The 26444-nt window shown below is 39.3% G+C and overlaps 2 protein-coding genes across 5 annotated transcripts in view; both read right to left on the minus strand.

The window, feature by feature from the left end:
* Positions 1 to 4016: 4016 nt before the first annotated feature.
* LOC128375066 (cytochrome c oxidase assembly protein COX16 homolog, mitochondrial) lies at positions 4017 to 9457 on the minus strand. The gene is made up of 4 exons (XM_053335316.1): positions 9325 to 9457; positions 8327 to 8404; positions 5769 to 5837; positions 4017 to 4560 (listed from the first exon to the last, which is right to left on the minus strand). Exons 1-4 carry the CDS (start codon positions 9382 to 9384, stop codon positions 4441 to 4443), a joined length of 327 nt encoding a protein of 108 aa, XP_053191291.1. The 5' UTR covers positions 9385 to 9457; the 3' UTR covers positions 4017 to 4440.
* A 3498-nt stretch (positions 9458 to 12955) lies between these two features.
* Positions 12956 to 26444, minus strand: part of actn1 (actinin, alpha 1) — a 57569-nt gene continuing 44080 nt past the window's right edge. For 2 of the 4 annotated variants that reach the window (XM_053335292.1, XM_053335290.1), the window contains exons 10-21: positions 25565 to 25795; positions 24796 to 24943; positions 24384 to 24534; positions 23617 to 23725; positions 23043 to 23183; positions 21955 to 22137; positions 20457 to 20591; positions 19810 to 19989; positions 18346 to 18492; positions 14476 to 14541; positions 13950 to 14108; positions 12956 to 13130 (exon numbers count right to left, since the gene is read on the minus strand). In XM_053335292.1, coding sequence (XP_053191267.1) covers positions 12972 to 13130; positions 13950 to 14108; positions 14476 to 14541; positions 18346 to 18492; positions 19810 to 19989; positions 20457 to 20591; positions 21955 to 22137; positions 23043 to 23183; positions 23617 to 23725; positions 24384 to 24534; positions 24796 to 24943; positions 25565 to 25795 — 1809 coding nt within the window. In that variant the 3' untranslated portion in view covers positions 12956 to 12971. Of the gene's footprint in view, positions 13131 to 13949; positions 14109 to 14475; positions 14542 to 14876; positions 14958 to 18345; positions 18493 to 19809; positions 19990 to 20456; positions 20592 to 21954; positions 22138 to 23042; positions 23184 to 23616; positions 23726 to 24383; positions 24535 to 24795; positions 24944 to 25564; positions 25796 to 26444 lie in introns of all 4 variants that reach the window. The other 2 variants (XM_053335291.1, XM_053335289.1) reach the window with 2 other exon arrangements.

The raw sequence follows: 26444 nt of genomic DNA on the forward strand, positions 1-26444 counted from the left end.
AAATGAACATTATATGAATCCCTTCATAATGCACTTTGAATGTAAGTGATGGGGAACACAGTCTGTAACCTTAAAGCTTCAAAGAAATGGGTGTAACCTAAAAGTTCACTGATAAAGCCATCACAAATCTTTTGAGCAATCTTTTTAGTCCTTCACTACCACATGAATGCCTCTCAGTTTGCACTCAAAGTTGATCCTTCTGTTTATATGCTCTACCCCAACATCCTGGTTCAAAATCAAATAATTCAGGTTTCAGACAGAAAACACAGCTTCAAGTGTTTTTACATTCAAAACAACAGAAAAACAGAAATAGGGTCATGTTAAAAATGCAAAAAATACAACACATCAAGTCTAAAGTGTTGGAATAAGATGCAGTATGTTACAGTATTCAATATAAAAAACAATCACTTGAAAATCGAGTTAAAAACCAAGATAAACAAATTATAAAAGCTAAAAACTGTAATTATTAAAAGCTAAGTGAAATAGATATGTTAACAGTTTTGTAAAGATGCTCCCCTTTTTGATAGATAGATGAATGCTGTTCCACTGTTTAGGATTATAGTTATAAAAAGCACTTTGTGATTTCATTTCATGGGAACTTTAAATACCAAAGCAAAGAGTTGTGCTTTCAGCCTGGTTTCAGGATTCACAAGAGGATCCAATTCACAATGTTACATAACATTTTTTATTTCTTCCTTTGAACTGAATGATCGTGTCTCTAATCTTTGCGGAAAAATGTCTTCTTGTGAGATAATACCAGTGGCAATTAATCATCATCTGGAGTGTGTTTTGAAAAGGAGGGATTTTTTCCATTCATCAGGGGCCAATAAGAGCGCTCACTGGTTCTTCCACATGAGAGCTGCGAGGATCAGGCAGCAGCCGGTCTGATTCAGGGGAAACCAACATGATAGCGTGGAGGATGCTGGGGATGTTTGTGTTTCAGGGTCCCCGAATTTCAAGCCCACAACATGATTCCTGTGTCTCAGACTTCATTAATTCTCCGGCACATAGAACGCTGTGGTAAATATTGAATTCGATTTCCTCTTTTCTTAGCCTTGTCCAATGAATATTTAAAAGTGTTTTCATGCATTTTCAAATGAAAAATTAAACAGCACGTGAAGGGGCGGGCGTAGTTCAAATTAGAGCTTCTGACTCATCATGCATCCTGACAGTTCACCTATAGTATAACGGTAAGGGCTCTCCGGATTGACCTGTTTTGACCTCTGACCCACTACACCCACCTCAATAATAGAACTGTAGTGTGCTGTAACATCTCTTTGGCTTCACAGCCCCCGAGTCTCCTTCTCTTGGTTCTCTTGAAGTGAGCTCTAAGGAGAAGATGTGAGGCTGTATGGCTTTGCACAATTAGCGAAACCAGGGATGTTTCACCACACCTACACAAACACCAGCTACAACAAAACCAACAAAAACAACCCTATAATGTACACTTCAAGGGGACTTAAAGTAGGAAACAAAGAACAATGAAACAAGACTAAATAAATTGAATATGAAGATGAAAGTGCAACCACCTTAAATTCATTTTACATGCTATTAAGTGTGAAGAATAGTTTCCCTGTGTTAAAGCCTGGCAGATGAATGTGCTCTGTGCATTATTCAGAGTAACAGGGACTCTGTAATAATGCTGCTGTTTAATTTTTAAATGTAATTTCTCTATGCTATGAGCACCATACACAAAATTACATTTAAGTTGATTATCGGGGGAGGGGGTTGAGGCAGAAATCAAAGACCGATGTCTCAAATTTAGATTCAATTAAACTGCAGGTATGTGAAGACTTTTTTTTTGTATTTGTAAAATGAACAGAGCCTTTAATAGCATAATAAAATATGCAACATCAGGTGCAGCAACCTGACCCATTTGAGTCTCATCCAAAAATGTTTGTAGTCTAAAAAGAAATATTTAATTTAGTTAGTATAATAATCAGGAAACAAATAATTAGGTTGTTCTGAAAGCTTCCTACTGTAAAACCTACAGTCTGTGATCCAGCAGGTTTTCATTGTTTTGTAAAGTCATCACTTAAAATGATTATTTTAATAGAATGGAAATCAACCAGCACTCCTCATTTTAAGAACTGGTTCAATGATAGCGTTTCCTGTCTTTATTTAGAAGAGATTACGTACTCCTCGTCTGACTCACAGCATCTGAGGTCTCTCTCTCCTCATTATATCAGATGGCAAATTGACTCGGAAGCAACTAGCAGTAGTACAGTGTGTTGATTTATGTGCCCATCGGAGTGTGGCTCTATTCATTTGAGCTATTTCTGTTAAAATCACATCTAGTTGGACATCGCTGGGCTTTGACAGTGTGCAGACAGTTTCAGCCTGTGTGGACATTTTCATCAGGCAGCCACTGTATGGACACTGAAGCGTATCTTGGCATACAGGGACAGTTATTTGTCACACTGAAAACCTTTTTTATTCCCTTTTTCTTCTCTTTTTCTTTGTCTGATTGTCAGCATGTACAACACAGTCAGGGATTTTTCTTTCTTTCGAGGAATTAAATGAACAAACACACTTCAATCTGACAGTCAAATGCTTATTGATTTGGTTGTATTGTGGCATAAACTTAAAAATGATAAGTGGTATGAAATTATTAGGTGTGAAGATGAGGCATTTAAAGGAATGTAATGTAAATGAATGCTTGTATATACTATCGATGGCTAAATGTCAATTTTAAGCAAGTTTTGCTGCACTTGTGAACAGAAAACCAGGAGTAAGTGAATGAATGTTATTTATACATGCTCTTAGTATTAAATCTACAATACTTATTCTTCATTAGAGCTCACTAAATAACAGAGAGAGAGATGTTATTGATTCCTTAAACAAAATGCTGTTTCGACCTGCCCCATCCTCCTACACAGGAGGGGTCAGAGGTCAGCGGTCAGCATCTGTGGTGCTGGCAGGTATTCTGTTTCAGTGTTGTGCTGAAGGACAATTCAGCAGCGTGGACGGTTATAAACACAAGAGTTCAAACTGGCATCCACTGGGTGAAGGACGGTTTCTCGAACCATGAGAACATCCTGTCATCTGCTGTCCCTGCAGTGCAAAAGACACATCCAGCCTTCTACTGATATTTGGTGTATCAGCTATCATCAAAGTCAATATATCTTCATTCCCACAGTTAGAAACACAGTGTCCTAGCTGCAATTTTGATTTTCAGACAGTATATATTTAATCAAAAACATGCCCGGGGCAGCCTGTGGAGCATCCAGAATAAATGTGTGATTCACCTCTAAAAAGATTACAGACGCACCAACATGTGGCTTCTCTATATTTAGAGAGGCTTCTTCAGAAACACGAGCAAAGACCCGACATTTTTTAATCAACACAGCCTGACAAGAAAGCCTTCAATCTGATAATTCAGTGACAAATTACTTGATTGCCACATTTTGTCATTCAGATGTGTTTGGTGGATTAGAGTCGATTGCTACTTCATGGCAGCGCTGCCTGTGACTCAAACAACCAACGACAAAGCAACACTCAAAGAAAGATCCAGATACACAACCTGCAAATGAAAACATAATCCTCACACACGAGCCGTTGTGTCCCATAAATATCTGAGCTTGATAACTCAAAAATTACAAACATAAAACACATATTTATTACTGAAAATGTTTCTCCAGAGTTTTTCAAACAGGCCTCTACACCTGACGAATATTCATTATATCCTATTTCACAAACTGAATGAGGTGAGACAACGTTGATCATCTGTCACTCACCCAAATATTACTTATATGTGCAAAAATCATGTTATTTTTGGTAAAAGGACCACAAAGGTAATATCATTTCCACTGTAAATGTAATAAATCCACCGCATTGCAAAGTAATAACCGTCAGTTAAACAGATTACTGTCGAGACGTATAAAGCCTGAGGAAATGTTGGACTGTTGTGTTACTTATTCAGTTATATTTTCAACTGGTAAATGAGTGCAATGTTGTTGTAAACACGTCATCTGCAAGGCTATAGTCAAAAAAACAAAAAAGTAACAATTTGGATCAACAGCTCATAATTTATTGAGACACTGAAATCACACAATATGTCCTTCCCCCTCTCTCTGTGTGGAAGGAATGGTGCACAGATACACAGATGTGCCACCTACTGGTTATTTTACCACCTACTGGTTTATACTCTTGTGTATAAAACCTTTTGGAACCCATTTATTCATCTTTAAATTTAAGATCAACCTTAAAAAGATTTCAAGGTTTTGAGTTTGTGTGGCATAATTTAACCCACTCATAGTCCTGAATGTGTCACAATCAGAAGACACCAACACAAGCAGAGACCAAACAAAAGGCGTTCATGCCATGGAGTTGCAGCATCTGGGATAATTGGGTCTCTGCGGTGCCTTCGCCACAGAGTCCGTCTACTCTTGTCTGGTCTGTTCTGCTACAGTGTGTGCAGCACGCTCGGTCTGGTGTCCCTCACGCCTCCGTCTGATTTTTCTGCCTGCTGCGCTGCTGCTCCTGGTATTCCTTGGAGTCCTCCCAAGGACGAGGACCACGGATGTTCTGCCACTCGTCCAAGTTTTTCTCCCTCAGCTTCTGCAAAAAGAAACAGAATAGGAGACGAGGGTTAGTGTTAGGATGCCAATAATTCAATATTTAATACTATCCAGACTAGAGTTGCAGTGATTAGTCAAACAGAAAATAAAGTATTTTGAAAATCAACTAATTGTTTGTCATTGTTGAAGAAAAACTGCCAAACAATCAATGACTGCAGCTTCTCACAGGTAAAGATGTGAAGGTTTTTGATTGTTCAGACAAAACATGACATTCAAAGACGTCTAAGAAATTATAAAACATTTTCCACTATTTTCTGACTGATTTTATAGACAATACGATTGAGAACGGATTACAATAAAAATCATAGTTACTTACAGCCTTAATCCAGACATAAGTTTAATAGTATCAGAAAACTGTACCACCTTGCTAATTATATAGCATTACCATGAATGTAAAAGAGGAAAGTCCATTCAGGATTCTTCTGACAGTTCAGCTAATGTACTTTAAAATGACCAGATGTAGCAAATTATGACCATCTGTTATGTCAAGCAGGTGAGAACTGACAAGAATTAGAGTTCAAGAGTTCGGTTGATGCGAATTTGTTATGAGTACCAAACATTTCTAAGACTAAACAATCACTAATAAATCACTTGTGCGTATTCAGTCCGACATCTTCATATCTGATCAAAGTAAATATCATTTTATTTTTCATAGGATGGTAAAAAATCTCATCAACAGCATCTAAATCAACATGTGACACTAATCGTTTATAGTTTAGCAGCTGTAAAAGACGGACTGACTGCACTTAGTCAACATTGGAGGAAAATCTGGCGCACATAATTATATAGCATTGCATTCATTTTAAACCCCTAAAATGAGACTTTGACAGAAAATGTGTCAAATGTATTAATTGCTGGTATTAAAAGAGGTAGGCAACTTCACAACAGCACTAAACTAACTGTCCTTGAATTATTCATGAATACTATTTGACCCAGATATTCAACACCTAAGAGCAAACATTCACACCATCTGTTTCACTCCCAAAGATGCTTTAAAATGATGTGAAATCTGTAAAGATAAATATACAATTAAACTCCAGACTCCCTTTTGAAACATCCTGCAATTTGATGACAGCTTATCAAAGCAGTGACATGTTCTTGATAACAGAAAACACCACCACCACAGTTTCCTTCATCTAGTCCCAGTCCCACCCTCCCTCATGGTCCCCACAACCAGTGTGTCCTTACATCATACTCCTCCTCCAATATGACCGACTGCTTCTCGACGTTCACTCTGGCCTCCAGTGAAGGATCCAGCTGAGAGAGAAGAAATGTAACGTGTGTTTAAGGGCTGAGAAAGACTGACACGTTCACAATAATACAAAGAAAATGAAAACAAAACAAAGACAGGATGAGATAAAAGGAAAAGACAAAAAGCAAGAGATGTGGAGGGGCTTCTTGTTTGAGTGATGGATTTGACAGGCAGCAAAATCAAATCAAAAATAGATTTTTACTCTTCAAACTCAAATTTGGAGGTCTGAATCAACAATACAAGCTAAAACATTTTTCTCTAGAGTACAGTACATCATGGACAATCGGCTGAGGAGCTCTGTGACGACGGGTGTGGTTAACCATCCAACCAGCCAAGGGTGACAAATATATAATATGTATTAATATAATATTAATGACGTATATAGGAAAGAGCAGGAATTCAAAGTCCATACTTAAAAAGACAATACATTTGAATTATTAAAACATACACCCTATCTATTCATCATCATGTATATTAAAATCATCATCATACTGTATAAACATGGGTGTCTTTCTCCATTTTTTACAAATATTTTGACCTCATGAAGATTTGAGTGGGATCACAACGTTTTCCAGACTGTATTTTCTGGCTTCAGTTACGTGTGGAGGCGTTACCTTTTTCCATTGAAGCAGCAAAACTAAAAACAACATCTTTAGTGTCAGAGGAGAAATTACAAATAATGAAACTGGGCGAGAGATTAGAGGCTCATATGGTCTTTACTTCTGACTGAAGCAGCAAGAAACATCTCCAGGCGGCGTCTCCCCCTCCTCCTTTTCTTCCTCGTGTTTTATTTCGTTCATGTATAAATGTTGACATTTGCAGATGGGGTGAAGCAGTTTTTGAGTCATAACTTTGTGTGGAATAGAGACTATTTTCCTCGACGGTGTCAAAAGTCTTTCCTCTCCAAACCTAGAGGGAATATCCAATTTGCCCCGTTAACCCTGTAAATTATTCTGCTTGATTTGGCAAAACATCACATGTTTAGTAAAAATGAAAAAATTCTGTGTCAAGAGGGTTTAGGGAGAGAGTTGAATCCAATGGAGCTATCTGGGTTTTGTAATTCAAATTGATTTTGCCTGAGAATAGGACTGAAATGAATCCTATTCTGAATTATTACTTTTAATGAGTTCTAATATTTCATAGCAATAATACCGCAGCTACTCGAGTGACTGATGAGTTTCATAATTCCATGATTGATTTTTAATTAGACCTACATCACTACAGCAAATAAATAATATATATAATATTCTGCAGCCTTCAAACCAGGGAATTAATAGTGTAAGTAATTAGTACGATACCTACAATGGACGTGTTATAAACACAACCTCTGCTGCCACCGGCCTGAACCCCACATACAAACTGGGGGTTTCAGAGGTTATGAAAACTCACAAAACCTGGACAGAGAAGAGAGGAAGCCTTGAAGTTCATCTCTGCCTCCAGGCTAAATTAAATCATTGAAGAGAAAATGCAAATTGGATCATATAGTGACTTGGCTCACAGAGAGTGATTTTACTGATTTAAGTGGGTAAATATCTGTGAGAACAAAATAATGAAATCTGTTGATAACAGCTTCAAGTAAGAACCGGAAGAGTGGCTTTAATCATGTGCATTTTGACAACGGTTTAGATATTCCATGCATTAAATTACATGTGCACACACGCTGAGCCGAATTGAATCGTTACTCCACAGGGTCTGAGAGGAGAAAGGCTCAGAGTGCCGCAGGCCCCGTCAGAAGAGAGCGAGTAGTGTGTGGGCAGCTGCACAGGCTGCACAGGCGTGCTGCCAGGGGCACGATGCCCCCTTCCACCACCGTAATGCACAGTCTAGTGCCGCCTCACATGGACAGTAATAAGGAAAGATGCCCTGCCATCTGGCTCCCACCCAGATGACATGCATCGGCATGTCACAGTAAAATAGCACAAAACAGCTACTTCCCCATGCAGCCAGCTCATCAGATGGTAATGGCTTCTAATAAAGGGTCGGTCTTCTGTCATCTTAATGAATTGGGTCTGTCACTTAATGAATTATTAGAGCTTGTTCTCACTTCTTGCTCTTGTACTGACTCACTCTAAATGGGTTAGAAAAGCCTGTCAGTGCAGTAAGACTACAGTGTCTCTCTGAAATGATGGATAGGCAAAGTATTCAATTCTGAGTTCCTTAAACAGGAATTAAAAACTCCCACATAAACCAACCTGAACTCTGAGATTCAAACACTCCTTGAAGATGTGAAACATCTCTACATATCTGCTATTTTTACACTGAACACATTAAAAAAAAAACCTGACTGTAAGGTGCAATTACAGTCCTAACCACTGGGAGGCGTGTTTGCACAGAGCCAAACAGAGACTGTTGCCTTGACCTTTTTTTGTCAAGTCTGTTGGTTCTTTTCATTGGTTTCTTTTATGATGTGGATCTAAAAACTAAATACATTTGATCATATTTATTATAAAGAACTCTTTAATAATATGTTAAACATAAACATGCAACTACACACCTTCTTTTTGATCTTCTGGGCATCGTACCGGATTTGTGTGAACTCTCGTAACCCAAAGGAGCCGCCAACTACAAGCAACTGAAACAACAGAAAATAAAAATGATTAGTTAAATGTTCACTTATGCAGGATTTACTTAACACACAATGTACAGACACAGACACAAAGGTAATCCCTCTCAATTATTACTTCTGACCTACTGTACTATGCCCTCCTGTTTTTATTTTCTCATTATTTTGCTGTGTTTGTGATGTTTCTGGATGTCAACCTTTGGGCTTCACAAATTAGGACACATTACACAGGCAATAGTCATTAATTATCTAACAATATGAGTATTTAGCCCAAAATGCAATACAGTTCAACAGCATCACACATTACAGCCTCCAAAATGACACTGAAGGTAAATCAACACCTCTCAAAAACTTTATCAAAACAATCATAGGTTTGAATAAGACTTATTACAGAGCTGATGTATCAGACAATAATTTAGTTGAATCTAGGTCTACCTAAAAAAAATAGCAACCGAGTCAATTTATAGAAGCACGTATTGCTGTAAAGACTTCAGATATACACAGACTTAACCAGAGCTGCAATGACAGCATTCATTTTTTCAGATATTTTATAAACCAAACGACTGATAAATTAATCGAGAATATCATCCACAGATTAAAATCAATAAACAGATCATGCTGGTCCTGATCAGCTCCGACTGAAGGACACACATACAGTATAAAACCATATTTCCATTTATATTTATCACATAAGTTACGTTCAAAGACACGGAGACCTGTCACTTACTACTGCTGTGAAACATGGCTTTAAACTAACTTAGAAAACACAGAATATCAATGACATTATTTTGACGTTTTGGCGACTAAATCTGACTTTATATATAAACATTAACCTGATAAACACTTTGACAGCAGCTACTAATGAAGCTGCTAACTTGCTAACAGGCTTATTATCACCTCTTTAACAACGTGACATTAAAGTTACTCACAAGCATAGGAACTCCATATCTTAAGGTCTTGTTTCTGCGCAGTGTCTTTAAGATGAACATGACTCTTCTTCTCTTCAGACTATGAGTCCATTTCACTGATGTAAATACGAGCAGGTCACAGCTGAGAAGATGCACTTCGCTTCCTGAATGAGTCCGACGAGATAAAGTGTCCGGAGCGTTTCGGCGGTTCCCTGTTAAAGGTTCCGGTGTGAGTCGGTCTCAGGATGTCGACGAGAAATGTTTAAAAATGTTTTGTTTTTGTTTGTTTTTTTGTTTTTTTTTGATTGTCAAGAAAAAAAAGGTGTTCAGTTTTGCAGTGGGGTAATTACCTCTCATTATTGCATATTTCTCCTTGTGATTTTATTTTGTTTTTCCTTTATTTGCTATCTTTGTTTTCCTTCGTTTAGGTACTTTTACTATGTAGCCTACTATTTTATTCGTATATTCCATCTTAAATATATATTTTTTTAATTATCTATTTTTTAGCTACTGTTACTATATACTATTTTATTCTTATTTTTATTTCTTATATTCCATCTTACATTACAATGTTTTTAGGCCTATTTCTTTACTGTTCTTTATATTTTAAAAAAACAGTAAATAATTTCTTTACATTTTAATATTCCTCTATGCTCCTTTTATGTTCCATTTATGTGAAGCACTTGGTGAATGTAATTTCTTTCTGTTGTAAAGCACTTCGAGCTGCATTTACTCTATGAAAGGTGCTTTTTATGTTTTATTGTATCATTATTTATTGTGTATTGGCAGTATTATGTTTTCTACAATAATAGCTTTAGATATTCCGTACGCTAATTATGTTTTCTCTTCTCTTACAGTCTTTACGAGAAGTTAAAATAATGATTTTCCTACCATTTCTGCAGTCACTTCAGCTTACACAGCACGCTGCTTCATATAAGGCAGGACCACACAGGTGTTTTCACTTGTGCCTAATTAGAGCATTTCGTCTTCTGTGTGAGCATGCGCAGTGCTTGATCAAGTTTGTTGCACAATTTCGGGTGTTACCCAGGCAGGATTACCAACAAAGTGAAGCAGGCCTCTGTATAGTCCATGTTCTCTGTGTGGTAATTGACTTTTCATACTTTATTAAATTGCAGATGTGTTTGTTAATACTGAATGTGATTAAATAACGACATAAACGACATGATGGTAGTTCTTGTGGAAAGGACCTGAATTAAAATCTAGTGTTAACCCCTATATTGATTCAGTCTGTAATGTGTTAATATGGTTTATATTCCTTGATAAATTTTGCCTAATCAAGTTTCAGATCTTTAACTCATACATACACAATGCATGGTAAGGGGTGTTAAATAGATGTTCACAGATATCATTTTTTTATCCACTAGGGATAGCTCTAGGTGTGAGTTTATAATAGTTGTTCCTGAACTTCACACAATTAAAAAACATAGCACCACCAGAGTAGAAGTCTAATCAGTTTAAACTGAGACCACCTGGGTGGGAGTGCAGGGCCTTTCAGTAGTATATTGCTTAACTTTAAATCATGATTGTATTCCATTTCACAGTTCATGCTTGCTCATTGAATGAGTAATTGGGACACTTCAGTTTCATTGAGAAAACCACATTGACACACATTCACATCTGGAAGCTGCCCAGTACAGCCACAGTGTCACCTGCTGACCACTGAGCTGCGTCAGAGGCCAGACGGTCAGAGCAGTCTGGATAAAGGGTCTTGCTCAAGGACAAGTGAAGAGGGAAGTATTACAGGGTGTCCATAAAGTCTCTTTACAATTTAACAAATGTATTACAAAAGCAAATAAATAGACAAATCTGTGGAAATGTAATCCTGTATATGGGCACCATTAGTTGCACAAAGCTCATCAAGAAGGTACTCGATTCCTTGCCATGTTCGCTGTAGCAGAGCCTCATCAATGGTGGCAATGGCATCAGTGATCTTTTGCTTCAGGTCATTGATGTCCCGTATCGTCTTTGATACACGATACACACAAATGCAATGTGATTGATCCCCAACCGGTGGAGGCAGATGGCCGCCCACTCTGAGTCTGGTTCTGCCTGAGGTTTCTTCCTGTTAAAAGGGAGTTTTTTCTTGCCACTGTTGCCAAATGCTTGCTCATGTGGGAATGTTGGGTCTCTTTAAAATTAAAACCTGAAGAGTTCGGTTTAGAACCTGCTCTATGTGTAAAGTGCCTTGAGATGGATTTGTTGTGATTTGGTGCTATACAAATAAAGATTGATTGATTAAAAAACTTTGATAACCACTGAGTACATAGAACACATCTGATTAACATATCTCATCAATTGCTTTTGTAATTCATTTTTTTAAATTATAAAGAGACTTTGTGGACACCCTGTACTTTTTCACTTTCCTCACTCAGATTTATTGTGCTGGTCACAAGTCTGCTTCCCTAGACTCTCTTCTCTAATAACCATTATTATTTACACCTGTGTTTTTCCTGCTATGGCGGGTCACACTGGCTGCTATGAAAAAGTGTACACAGCAAATGAATCACTGAAGTGTCTGCACTGCGTTAGCACACAAAAGGCAAAACGTGACAACATTTGATGAGTTTCTATTCATTTCTTTAACATAATGTACTGACATTTATGGAAACTAATGACTATCTCTAATAGAGTTAAACCACATTAAGTCTGTTGCGTATTTTCGAAGAAAAAAAAACAGTCTGAAGTGATTAAAAGTTTTTGAGCGGCAGAAAATGGAAAATATGCAGAAATGCTGATATGGTAACACTTCCCTAAGCCTGATTTAATTGTAATCCTAAACCCCTAGAGGTCCTGACCTGAACAAAATGTTCCAAACATTTCAGTCTGGAGGTCTAATATTGGTTCTCACACTGGACGGTGGTACAAAACACACACACGCACACACACACACACACCCATACACCATCAATCTCATGATTCAAGTTCGAGTCCAGATATCCTCTTGATGCACGTAGTCACAGACTTTGTGTATGAATATTTCTTTCTTGTACAGTAACATAGTATGTTTAATGTGGCCTTTTACCAGTATGGGATATATACAGTGTGATGATATAGGCAGTTTGTTGTCTCTACACTTGCTTGGCGTTATATGTGTTTCTGCATCAGAGAGTCTGTTAAATGCACAATCTGTCAGTGTACATCTGTCACAACCAAAGCTGATCCCTGCAGCAAACAGAGAATAAGAAGAGAAAGTATAGCAATTTTTTTTCTTTATTACAATTTGTCTCTTATTTTCAATCAGGTGAAGAAAAATACCTTTTTTGTTCAGTATAATAAAATATGTTAACTTTATTCATTTTAATGCAGAAAAACAATGACAACAAGAAAATAAAAACGGAAACAAACATTTTTCTCTCTCCCTCTTTGTAAACCTGGAGAGCTGCTGCATTGCGTGGGAAGCAAGTACAACGGAGACAGAGTGTGAGGGAGCGGTGGAAGGGTGGGAGGAGGTGGAGGAGGAGGAGGAGGAGGAGGAGGAGGAGGAGGAGGAGGAGACAGAGGATAATGACAAAAAAGATAAGGCCAGAGACATACAAAAAATGAGCGTAGTAGGACAGGAGTGTGATGGTGCCGGGGCGGTAGGAGGACGTGGCAGTGGTAAGAGCAGGTAGGCTGGTGGTCCCGAGTCAGGACGACTGACAGAGTGTTCAGAGGTCGCTCTCTCCATACAGAGCGGTAGAGAAAGACATGTAGTCGAGGGCTCCGGGCACACTGTCGGGACCGGTGTAAGGGGCCATGCGAACGATGCAGTACTCCGCCTGGTCTGGAGGCAGCTCCCGGCGCAGCTCGTCTGCTAAAATGTAGTTCTGTCGAGGAAGAGAAAAATAATATGATTTAATGTGAGGACAGCAGCTGTGAGTACTGTAAGTTATCAATGCTTTCTAAGCTCTAAAGTAGCAGATGGTGCGAAGTTGAGGGGGGAAAAAATGTGCTCAATGAGAAGAGGATTGATCGGACATCTGGATTTCATATTTTTGAATATTTCATTTTCTTTTAAATTGTCGTTGAATTTGAAGCTTATTCCTCTGTTCCATAGAGCTCTATGGTTATCCTAAACATTTAAATAGGTGACATGTTCCTTTTAATACCCTGAAAACACACACTCTAGATTATTTTAATTCCATCCCACACACATTATCCTTCTGGAAATATTCACCAGAGCACCAACTGTGTCTAAATCCTCCACTTAAAATAGTCCCCAACAAACTATTTCCTCCTGTTTGAGTCATGTTTCCTAAAAACTACAGCGTCCAGCTGTTTTAGGAAATGACTGAACCTTTCCGATAAAGAGCTATAAGATTTACATGTTTAATAGGAACCAATGGGCGTGGGACTGCATGCCACAGACAGGGCAGGAAAGTCGGAAAGTAATGACAGATGGAGTAATACATTGTTGGTTTTAGTCTTTAAGAATAACACCAGCCTTAGCTTTTAAATGTGCAGCTTGGTTCAAAATCAATTTATTTTACTTTTTGTTCTTCCTCATATCTTTGTCTCTTCTCTGCAACCCTAAAAGTGTACTAAATATTCCTCTTTTTAACCATATTGAGATGAATTTAAACAGGAAGCAGCTACATCCTGCATTGTCACTCTTGTTTTGCTGAAACCACGGCACAGCTCTGTACCTTATCCCCTGCCAGGACTTTGAAGGAGGCCATGACTTGGTCGGCAGTGTCTGTGTCGGCCGTCTCGCGGGACATGAAGTCGATGAAGGCCTGGAAGGTGACGGTGCCTTGCCGGTTGGGATCCACTATGCTCATGATGCGGGAGAACTCGTTGTCACCCTGGTGGCAACAGAGAGGATCTGTGAAGCTCAGTCACCGTGGAGACAGTCCCCACAGCAACACACTAACCAAACCACAGCAAATCACTGATATTCTGCATAAGTAGATATAAATGTCTAGACTTACTTTCCAATTACATATTTCATTATTATGGAGTTTCTATGCTTGTGACGTACTATTGAGCATAAATCATACAAAATACATCATAATAAGTAAAATATACATACATTATTTTCTGTTTAAAATAAAATAAGTGTAAGATCTACTCGTTACCACTTCCAGCTGGTTTACAGTCACCTCCTACTTGCAGATGCACATAAAGACACACAGTCAAATATCCATACTTGATGAGTGCTCATGGCTTTACCAGGTTGTAACCAATGGAGATAAGGCAGGTTTTGAAGTCTTCAGCATCCATGACTCCTGTTCTCTTCTACAAGGTCAGCGATGGACAAACGAAACCAGGAGGAAAAGAGAGATATAGAGAAAAGAAGTGGTAGGGGTAGCAGAGGAAAACCATTGGAGGAATAAAGGAGCAGCAAAGAATAGAATTTAGAAAGGAGTGCCGCACCAATCCACAATATGGATGTTGCAAGGTGAGGGAAAACCAGGAGGGATATTTAGACAGGAGGGAGAAGTAGTGAAGGCAGGAATATAGGGAGAATAGGGGGAGGGAGGGAAGTATAAGGGGGGAAAATGCAAAGAAAGGGGGGAAAAAAAGAAAACTGTTAAACATCTCACCACCGGGGTTTGGCTATGACTAAGTACCTGTGCATCGTTGGCGATATCGAAGCCCAGGCTGATCAGGCAGGCCTTGAACTCCTCCGCGCCCAGAGTGCCCGAGTGGTCCTGGGGTGTGGGAGGCCAGTGCCAGGCGAGGCGTCGGGGGCCACAGGCCATGCAGCAACACATACAGCCGTGTCAGTGAAGGTGAAGGAGGGGGGTGGAGGGTGGAGGGTGGGGGGTGGGGGGTGAGGGAGAGGTCCGTGAGGTAGTGTTGGTGGGGGGAGGAGGGTGGGAGTGCACCATGCACAAGGGGGGAGGAAAAGGAGGTGAGGGGGTGAAGGGAGAGGGCCATGCACAAGAGATAGAAAACAGAGAACACAGTGCATATTCATTAGGATCTGGCAGGTGAACACACGGTGGCAGCAGTGCTGCCATGCTGGGCGAGGGCATTCAGAGGCGTTAATGTGCAGTGTGGCAGGCAGACTACAGGGTCCTGTGGTGAGGTTATTCATATCATCGATGGCACATGTACTTGACAATACAACACAACAGTATCTCTTTACCTTTCTTTGTACAGGCAAACATCACAGCATATTGCTTCATAAAACACTTCCCACAGTACAATCACAATCATATTCTCACATACTAATATAAGGTCAATGTAAAAAGACAGACTTGAGCTATTATTGATCATTAGGGCTGTAAATTACAGTTATTTTCATTATCAATTAATCTATCAATCATTCTCTCTTCTTAAAATGTCTTGTTTTACCTGACCAACAGTCCCTAAACAACAATTTAATATCATAGACGACTGAAATAACAAACTGATCTGATCACCTGACCAATACCTAACTAATACTTTCAACTCTACTGTAATTATTTTTACAGCTGATTATTGGTTGAGGCTCTTTTATTAATTGATAAATCTATACTATGCCACTACGGTGGCCGAGACCCGCCATAGCTGCAAATAAAAGTAATGCTGCAAACAAAAAGAAACGCTGCTGCAAATAAAAAGAAACGCTGCTGCATATAAAAGAAACGCTGCAAATAAAAAGACACACCGCATCAAACAAAAAAAACGCTGCAAATAAAAACAAACGCCGCTGCAAATAAAAGAAACACCGCATCAAACAAAAAGAAAACACCGCAGCATATAATAAAAAAAACCGATGCAAATAAAAAAAGCCACAACGGAAGTGGATTACCGGGGACTGTTTTTGCCGAAACACCGGAAGAAGAAACAACAACAACAGGACTACGAATTGGAAAACGAACTAGAAAGTAAGTGAAAATGGTAGTGTTTAATGTCGCTACATGTACTTTCCGGCAGCTTATTACTGTCGTTGTTGTTGTTGCTTGTACGTGTAGGTCAGGAAAAGACGTAAAAGGGACTGTATATGGTTTGTTATTTGTGTTATTACGTTACGTGTTGGACTAAATACATGGACATATTGAGGAAAGTATTTCGATGTTATGGAAACGGATTTCATATTTCACAAGAATGGATACTTGGCGAGCTGTACAGAAAGTCCTGAGTCATAAGATGATCGCTGTGGATAAAGGGAAGACTTTGAAGGTATGTAGAGATTATAGCTGTTTTTACTTTAGCTGAGTGGCTAGCCGAGCCAATCGCTAATACTATTACGGCTGTGAGCAACCAATATAATTCGTGAGTGGTCTTGAATGAATCAGGGCAACCTATGCTTTCTAACAATGTACAGCATGAATATATATGTTTAAGGGTTGGTGTTTAAAACATTCAGAAGGACTTGTGGCTACCTCCCAACCTACGACCTGTCCCGTAGGCGGAACAGCGTGTTTTAAGTGTCTGCAGTTCCGATCCTCATCCCCATGTTGGCTGAAACAGACAAGTCACCCTCAAACATGCTGAAAACCATATTGATGTTTGGTTTGCAGTTAGTCATCCCTAATGTTTATGTGGCTTTGAGGATGTTCCTCACGTTTTTTTGTTTTGTTTGCTGCGGTGTTTTTTTTTGTTTGCAGCGGTGTTTCTTTTATTTGCAGCGGCGTTTTTTTTGTTTGCTGCGGTGTGTCTTTTTATTTGCAGCGTTTCTTTTATATGCAGCAGCGTTTCTTTTTATTTGCAGCAGCGTTTCTTTTTGTTTGCAGCATTACTTTTATTTGCAGCTATGGCGGGTCTCGGCCACCGTACTCGCTCATCATATACTCCCCAGAGCACAAGGCAACTTCTTCAAATGGCTTGTTTTGTCTGACTAACAGTGCAAAAGACCCAAAAATATTCATTTTTATTAAAAAGCACCAAATTCTCACATTTGGAAACCTAAAACCAGCAAATTGACATTTTTGCTTGATGAATTACGAGATTAAAATCAACTAATTGTTTTATCAATTGCACAGACAGACAGTCAAAGTGAAATACTCTAAGAAATCTTTCACTAATTGTATCTTTCACTTTCATTCATTTTCTTGGACACAATACAGACTAATTCTTTTTATTCTAATGGGTCAGATGAATTTGCCATTTCTCCAAAGCTCACCTTTCCCTCACGTGTACCAACAAGTCAAGTTAAAAGTCTTGAAGAGCTAATATCCTAATGAAATATGAAACAAAGGCACAGATTCAGGTCCACAGTTGACCTCCTGTGGGCTCCGATCATCAACCTCAGGTATTGATTAACAATAGGACAGCTCTGGAAAAATGCATGAGGTAATGGTTGAGTCCACGAGAGCTTGGCGGGAGAGCAAGGGGGGTGGAAATGGGGGAGGAGGGAGGGAGAGGAGAGGGGGCTAAAATAAAAACTCATCCATAATTGGTGCTGTTCCTGACATGTTGAGTCTCAGTGTAAACTCAATGCTCCGGAGGCAGGAGGGGTGGGCAGGAAAGCAAGTTTTATAGAAACGACCATCAATGGAAAGATATTCTGTATATATTTAGACATTTTATAGCTTCCTGTCTGTCTTACTCTGTAATCCGTTTTTTTATTCAGTGCAGACGTTCTTGTATTTAACAGTAGGAGGATTTAGCTGCCTGATTCTGGCTGCAATCTTCCTTGATGTGTCTGAAAAGCCCCTGAGCTCTTAAAGATGAATATTATGTCAATGAACTGTAAATCCCCTTTTCAACTAAGCGGTTAAGGTCACTGCACAGCCTGATGCATTTCACACACACAATCTGTACACTCAATATTTTCTGGTTAAAGGATAGTTAAAGGATTGCCGTTAGCCACACCTCGGGCAGCATAACAGAACGTGAAAGGTCTGGGAACCTGCAGAAATGATAAATTCTCACCTCAACTTCTTTGCTTTGAGGATGAAGTCTAAATATACAAAGGACAAACTCATGGTTACATCCATCTTTAACAACATGAACTTTTTTGTTTTGGTCCTTTTCCAATCTCACTTCACAGTACCCGTATTTGACTACAAACCAAATCCAAACAGTTGGCTGTAAATGAGCGATGCGCCACCCGCCCTCGCTCCCCGCTGCTTTGTGTCTGCAGAGTGACTCATTACGAGTACTGACCCTGTCGAAGTGGTTGAAGGAAGCGCGGAACTCATTCAGCTGCTCCTGGGTGATGCCCTTGGCGTCTCGCGTCAAGATCTGGTTCTCGATTTCATTGATGGTGCGGGCGATGGTGGTGAGTAGCTGCTCCCAGCCCACGCGGATGTGCTGCAGAGGGAAGAGAGACACAAAGGCAGACCAAGTTCAACGAGGGTGAATACCAAGAAATGGATATTAGAAGAGTTTTAGCTAGGCTGTGGTTTTGGGTAAAAGAGCAGTTGTTAATCATTTATTTCAACAATGAAGGGCAAGATGATTCACTGCATCAGGACAATGAAGATAAGTCTGTAGAGTTAGATTCATTATTTTATGGATTGTTCACAGTACATAAACCTGAGTGTGAGCAAAAAAATGATTCAAAGAAAGATTATGACAATCAGTCAGACTCTTAACACTGGCCTGTTATTCAGCATGTATAAAGCAGAACCATCTAAACCAGTGATTCCCAACGATTCCAAACGTTCCCATTCCCTTGAATGAGAAAGAGTCCAACCTTTTGACTGGTAGTTTATATCTAAAAATCTACCCACATATTTGTGTTTAGGGGAAAAATGATCACACAGAAGATGTAACGTCTTAAAAAGTAACACATTTTGAGATGCATGCATGAAATCTAGCCAGTTGATAAATGGTTAAAATGTCCAGCTACAAATATAAAAGTTCATGAAACCTCCTAAAAAAAAAAAAAAGTAACCACTATGTCCTGTATGAAATCGCTTTTGCAGGATCCACCAAAACCAGAGTATTGAACAGTATCATGAAGCCATTTATTGAAGAGAATAAAGAGATACTTTCATTATCGTGGGTGTACAGTGAATAAAAAAGGTCTAGACTGCTGTTTTTCTTCAGTCTAGTCTTACACTGGTTAAATCATAAAAGAGTGACCAAGGATAAAAAAAGAGGTGCAGACAGTGTTTGTATAAATAATTCTGATATTCACAGAACAATCACCTCTTATCACTTTGCACAGCAGCTGATTATGTACAGACGCCTACATGAAAGCTTTGAAAATGGGTCAGTTGATGTGCTGAATCTCAATAATAAAACTTATATTACATGTAATTATTTTGGCCAGTAAAAATGATTCTTGGCAGGCGGTGATCTACTGTATAGCTTTCCAGCACTTGGCTGATGAGGGGAGAAAAAAAAAAGTTAATCTTGTAAATGCAATGTCAGGAGAGATTTAAGAAGTAGTATTTAATATTAGGACTGTGATACTGTGTCTCGGAGAAGACTTTCTGTGGGTGGTTTAACATGTTGCCTCCATTGTTCTGCTCTCTCTGGCAAACCACAACAATCTGGCACCAACAAAGTATAAAAAGTATGTTGCAGGGTGCAGCCAAGTCAGATGAACATTTACTGGATATTAAGGAGATGAAGCAGAAATGTTGGCGGATGTGTTTAAAGCTCTGATCTGGGTCTTACCTCCATGGTGTAGTTGGTGTGCTTGTTGTCAAAGATGAGAGCTTCCTGAATGAGCTGGTGGTCTCCCTCCAGCTGGTCGATCTTTGGCTTGTAGTTGACGATGCTCTTCTCGTACTGGCGTAGGTGCGTCAGCTGGTCCTCCAGGGTGCCGTGCATCTCGATTGAGATGCGGCCGATTTCCTGCGGGGATGAACAGAGGCAAAGAGGCTCATTAAAAGAAGCCTGACAAGGTTTTACACAACCACCACCACCACCCTAATCCTTTTATACGACATGTTACATCTTTTGAAAAAATCTAATCTTGTTAATGCTTCTTTTTCTGTAGCTATAAATAACAGCCATTTTGTGAAATTTTCAGTTTATAAAATCTGGATTTAAAAAGTTTTTATAAACCTACATTTAATTTTCTCAACGTATCAATGACCACATAGAAGAAAACATTAAAATCGCCAAACACAGGAGCTCCAAAGTTATTCTGGATATCAAATAATGACCACAGGAATGGACTGATGACAGATTAAATTGAATTAAATACAAAATCAAATTACACACAGGCTGCACGGACACCAGCGCTGTGCTCGTCATCATGCTGGCCTCATTCTGAACTTGTAACGCGGTCATTAACTGTTGGCTCTGCTCATACTGACCTCCATCTTGGTCTGGATCCAGGGCCCGATGACATTGGCCTGGTTGGCAAACTGTCTGCGCAGACGCTCGTTGTTCTGCTGCCGGGCGTGCTCCTCGATCAGAGCCTGGTCGCGCTGAGGCACCAGCTGCCGGACCTACAGCGAGCAGGAGAGTGATGGAAAACCCCACACCATCAATTAATATTAATTGAGCCTAATGGAGCAGGAGGAGTGACATTTATGATTAACAGAGAACATTATTTAATCTTATAAAAGTCTTACACCTCTTCTCATACAGCACAATCTTCCTGGAACATCTTTCTCTGTGTCATGTCGTTTAAAAGCTGTTTCAAATCAATAATCACACTGAACATAAACATGCTCAATAGCTATTTGTCTTTTAGTCGTTTTTGTTTGACTCAATCCCACATACACTGTCCTGCTGATGGGAAAAACTCACAAGCACACTAAATCTGTGGCTGAAAATAGTCCCCAAATGCACTGCTTACTCCTGTTTGAGTGACGTCTGCTATAAACAACAGGCGTCAAGGCTCCAGCAACACTTGTGGTATGAAGTAAACTTTTTTACGAGACCAACTTGTTTCCACTTGTGGTCTTCGACAGAGTCGATTCTTTATACTACAAATACTGCTATAGTCTTATTATCTCTTAAACAATATTCTGAAATAGTGGGAATTGTACATTTTTTAGCAGAGTGGGGGTTTCTGGCACATCTTAACCTTCACCCACTCGGCCCCTTGATAATGCTGCTCTTTATTCTTCAAGTGTTGATGGACTTTTGATCCCTTCAGACTTCTTTCCTCTATGCACCTTGGAGGTGAAGTTGTGAAAGAGAAACCACTACTCCACATTGTTTCAGATTTAAACTAGATATTTGTGACATGTTTTCAAACATTTACATTTTGAGCAGGAACAAATGAGCTTGAGGCTTAAAGTAACTAAAAAGGGTAGAGAGTCAACGTTTTAAGAGATGGAAAAATGCACTGTTGGTTCTGGTCTCTTCGCAGGATTTGTTCACAATGAATAAACAATAGAGCATCACCAGCTTTATTCATTAAATATGATAATGAAGCATACTCTTCCTCATCTTTACCAATCAATACTTCTCTTTTCTAACAGGTGCAGAATACATTTTTCCACTTTTTGGCCCTGGAGTTAAATTTGCCATTTGTTAAACCATTTATTATGAAAGCTGACACAGATATGTTTGATTCTCCCTGTGTTGGGAAGTATTATAGAAAATATTTGGCCCTTTCTAAAGTCTCACTACCATCAGGATGCCCTGAAGCAAAGTTTTGAACACACCAGATGAGTCTGGCAGGAAGCTGCTGGATTAGAGTTTCCTTACATAAATAGAGTTATAACAACATTATGAAGCTTATTTCCTTTCTCATGACTGATTCTTTCTGTTTTAACATTATATTTATTGGTTTTGGCGTAGAAAGAACACAGTCATACATACACGGACATTTATGACCTTATGATTGATTCCTATTACCTTGTCCCATTTGGCATTAATCTCCTGTGGGTTGATGGTGGTGTAGGGGTTGGAGCCAGCCATGTTCACGTGATAGGTCTGCACAATTTTGGCAATCTCGTTGTGGATGCCCAAGATGGCCTGACGCTCTTTGTCCGCCTCTGGCAGCGTGGCTTTGAACTGCTCGTGGGCCGTGCTCAATCCCTGAGATCAAAACAAAACAAAACACAAATGCATAAAATGAAAAACAGAAACAACAATGCAGCAATGCTGTACAGTAAACCTACAGTACTTTCATTGGTTTCATAGCTAAGATTTTATAACTGAGATGAGTGACATCTGCACATAATCTACATAAAGGTTAATAATACATTTCTTTTCCATGATCCCCAACTTTACATTTGATTTGAAGAATAAGTTCACAATTGTTTGAGTCTGTCTTGAAACAACAGTCCTAAATCTAAAAACAACCAGTCTGAACACTAGAGCTGAATTTTGCATTCGTCCTGTTCATACTGACTATTAGAAGATTGCTTTATAATGTGTTTACAATATATAATAAGTGATGGGGGGTCAAAATCTACAGTCCTCATTTTGTGCAAAAACTGTATTTAAAAGTTTCTCTGAAGATAATATGAAGCATCAGCAGTCTGAGTCATTCAGATCAAGTGAATATCTGCCACAGTTACAGTCTTTCTAGCATCAAATTCCCTTTTTGTGTCTAGACGGACAGTGTTTTCCTGTTCAGCTGCAGTGGAAGCTGGAAATTTGGCAGTAAAAAGACAGAAACAATGAAAGATATTAACTTGACTCATTTGGATGACTGATGCCTCATATTAGCTTCGAATCAATTTTTAAATATATTTTATGTCTCTCATCACTTCCATTGTAAGTGTACTCTGAAGGGATCTCTTAATGGTCAGTATGAACAGGAGGAATGATTACTGTTTGAACATTTAGGCACCTGATTTGACACTGTGAACTGTACTTTAAATGTTGTGTACATACTGTAACCCCAAAGCTGTTTTCATACTTCTTAACTCCTTTCATTGATTCAAGGGTAAATAAAGTCTCCTCTCCAGTTCCCTGCGAGTCCTCTCCGTGCTCACCTGGATTTCTTCAATGGTGTGGACGATAAAGGTGTCCTGAAGGTCCTCCATTGCGCCCTCCATCCAGTTATTGAATGGAGCCGCTCTTTTGGCAAACTCAAGGTAGAGTTGGTCGATAGTTTCAAGAAGCTTCTCGGTTCTCTGTAAAGCATATAGCACAAGGTTACCACACTCAGACTTTTTATTGGCCATGAGGGTCCTGCTGGGTGAAATTTAAGGATTCATGGAGGCTTGACTACATTAAATATGTTCCAGAGAGCTGAGCTATACAGATGGATTTGAGAGTTGCATTTCTACAAATTAAAAAATCTACAAACTTTAAAGGATTTTCAAGGCTGGCAGGAAGCCTGAAAATCAAATAGTCTCTTCCCAGCTTCTTACTGTGAGAGAGAACACTTTCATCTCCAAATGTGTAATTATTTCTGCTCTAACCAGCACCAAGAAGAGCAGCGTGAATTTAAATACAGGGATAACAAAGTGAGTGATTATAGGAGCTAGAAATTTGATTCTTCAGTGACTTGATTTTTTTTTCTCTAATCTCAGTCTAAGAGTCTCTTTCTTAACCCCGTCTCACCTGCAAAGCCTCGCTGCGTTTCTGGGTCATAGCTCCCAGTGCGTCCCACTGGTCACAAATCCGCTGGCAGCGAGCATTTACACTAGGAGAGTCGTAGTAGTCCAACTCACTGAGGCACAAAAAGACAAGGGAAAAAAAACAGATACATGAGCATTATCTGCATCACATTAGAGCAGATTGTAGCTGTTTAAGCAGCTTTCAAGTGAACTAGAGCCGCTGTTATTCATTTAGCTGTTTTTCTCCCACCATATTTCTTCCATGCACTTTATTGGATTTTTGATGCTGCTGAGACTTCAGTTTCTCATCTTTATTTTCAATTTTTTTGTCCTGTAAAATGGTTTTATAAGCTTCTTATGATCTATTTCAGTCGCTTGTAAGTTTTTCATTTCTTTTCTTCTTTTTTTAAGAGATCCTAAGCTTCAAGACAGCAACTTTAGATGTTTTGTAATAAAATATAATCTGAAAAAAACAACTAACTGAAAACACTTCAATAATTCACAACAACACAGAGAGAGACAGAGATGATCAATATAAAACCATGTGGCAGAGCAGAGACACTGAAAATGAAAGGGGACAATGATCAATATGTGTTTCTGAATCAACTGAATGTCCTGGATACAGAGACCACTCTCAAACATTATGTACAACACACCTGGCAACCTTCAGTACTGTATATCTTAATCTATTTAGCCTTTACTGATCCATAAAAAAGTAGCTAAGCAATCTTTTTCATCTGTTCACGCCGGCCGTCGTTTATCATCTCTTACTTTAGTTCCTGTGCGATGGCTGCGATCTGCTCCACACGGTCCTGATGTGCGGCCAGGTCGCTCTCAAAGGCCTCGTGTTTCTTCAGCAGGGCCTTGATCTCTGACAGAGAGGCTGTCTCGTAGTCCCGTTTCTGCAACATTTCCTCCTTACCTGCAAGCAAGGAGACAGAGAAAATGTACCAGTTAAGCTAAAGATAATTAAAGAAAATTAACCTCATATAAAGACTGTACACTGTATTACAACAAAGAACAATTCAATATAGCATTTTAATTAATGCTGTTTATGAGGCTGTAATTTCCACTGTGGCCTTTACCAGTTTGGGGCACATGAAACTAAAACACAAGAGAAATCAGGATCTGTGTGTGTGTTCAGGCAGTCAATAGCCCTCCAATCCTTTCAAACTCTCCATACCTTCAGTCCAGGCTTCATGGATGGCTGCTTTCTGGCGGAATTTCTCCGCCAGGTGGTCGAGTCTTTCCAGCCTGCGAATCTCATTGAGGAGCCACTCTTCATAGCCTTTCTCTGCTCCCTCTAGACTTCCCCATGCATTGTTAATGTCCTGCAGGAGGCACATGAGAATACAAAAAGAATACTTGAGAATGTACTCTCGCCAAAAAAACAAACAACATGTGGAAATTAGGTTACAAAGAGTGAAAATCTATTTAGTTTTTATCAGCAAAACTCAAAAATATAGTTTCTGTTGGTTGTTCTTTGCTCTCATATCTTTCAGGACTGTTACTGTGTATGTGCATGATCACTGCTGTAAATGAAAAATGAAATTAGAGCTTACGAAAAGCTGATAGAGGTTTTGTTGGACTTTACAAAAGAAACAGGATGTTGCAGTTGTGTAACAGGTTGTGAAAGGTTATTCAAAGCACATATTTATAAAGTAAAATTTAGTATAGTATAGTATAAATGCACTGATATTCAGGCCATATTTGGGCATTGCAGCTGGACATTTCAAAACAAACCAGCGACAAAGAGAGACAAGTTAAAAATGGGTTTATATGTTCCCTGTAAACATGTGCCTGCATGATTAAAGTAAGCTGAAGTAACTCTCTGCACACTCTGCACAAAATCTTGCCTTGTCTTGCACAAAGGAGGATCTCAAAATGATCTTTAAGAGTCGCTGTCAAATTTAAAGAGTGAGTTTTTACTTTCACAAACTGTTGTAACCTACCGAGACCATCTTCCCCTCTGAGGGCATGAAGGCAGGCCTGTTGCTGAGCCTCAGTTTGGTCTGCAGGGTGTTGAAGTTGATCTCCAGTTGGCACTTCTCCTGCACTTTGGGCGGCTTGTGGAGGCGGCGGTAATCTCTGAAGTCCTCCAACTTCTGCTGCATGGCCTGCATGGTGTTCTCAGGCATGCGGTTCTCCAGCCAGGGGATGGTGCGGCGGATCCACTCCAACAGCTGCAGAGGAGTCGTGATGGTGGTCGTGGAGAGTGTGTGTGTGTGTGTGTGTTTGTGTGTGTGTAGTCAAAGGCAAGAATAAGAGGAAGGGGATAGAGGGAAATTAAGATCAAGGAAAAGAAGAGGGCAGGAGAGGAAAATGAGAAGCAGAAAAAAAGGAAGAATTGTGGTTGACCGAGAGGAAGTGAATGAGGAATAATGGATGTAATGAAAGTGTGAAATGAAGAGTTGTGTCAGCAAAAGAAGAGTACAGGTTGAGATAATTGGTTAGCAGTTAATTGGTTGTTATTACATTTCTTGCAACCAAATGTAACCCTGAGAACATATTATGTGTGATTTAAAGGACCATATTTGTGTTTTTGCATGTTTTATCTCATATGCTACACTTTGTGTTGTGTTTTCATTGCTGGACATCATTTTACATAGGTTGGTAACCAGCTGCCCTCAAGGTGTCATTTCATTTCAGTATTATATGACATTTTTTTAAGACTTGCTTGAAAAAGGTAATTATTCACACTGAAAATGAAACAACAATTCAGTTTGAGCCAAATACTGTTTTTAGTTGCTTCATCCAAGTGGTGGCTGGAAGTTCTGACATTCAAGACTATGCAAATTCAGATGTCTGAGCTTCCCACATGTACTTGAATGC

The sequence above is a fragment of the Scomber japonicus genome, chromosome 16 (genome assembly GCF_027409825.1).
Source record: "Scomber japonicus isolate fScoJap1 chromosome 16, fScoJap1.pri, whole genome shotgun sequence".
NCBI classification, from domain to species: Eukaryota; Metazoa; Chordata; class Actinopteri; order Scombriformes; family Scombridae; genus Scomber; species Scomber japonicus.

Bases quoted from the DNA above. Each gene is read 5' to 3' on its own strand.
- LOC128375066 (XM_053335316.1), bottom strand. From the start codon at position 9,384: ATGTTCATCTTAAAGACACTGCGCAGAAACAAGACCTTAAGATATGGA. The intron at 8,405-9,324 runs GTGAGTAACTTT...CTGTTGTTTCAG, and splicing joins GATATGGAGTTCCTATGCTT to TTGCTTGTAGTTGGCGGCTC. The intron at 4,561-5,768 runs GTAAGGACACAC...TTCTTTTTGCAG, and splicing joins TATTGGAGGAGGAGTATGAT to AAGCTGAGGGAGAAAAACTT.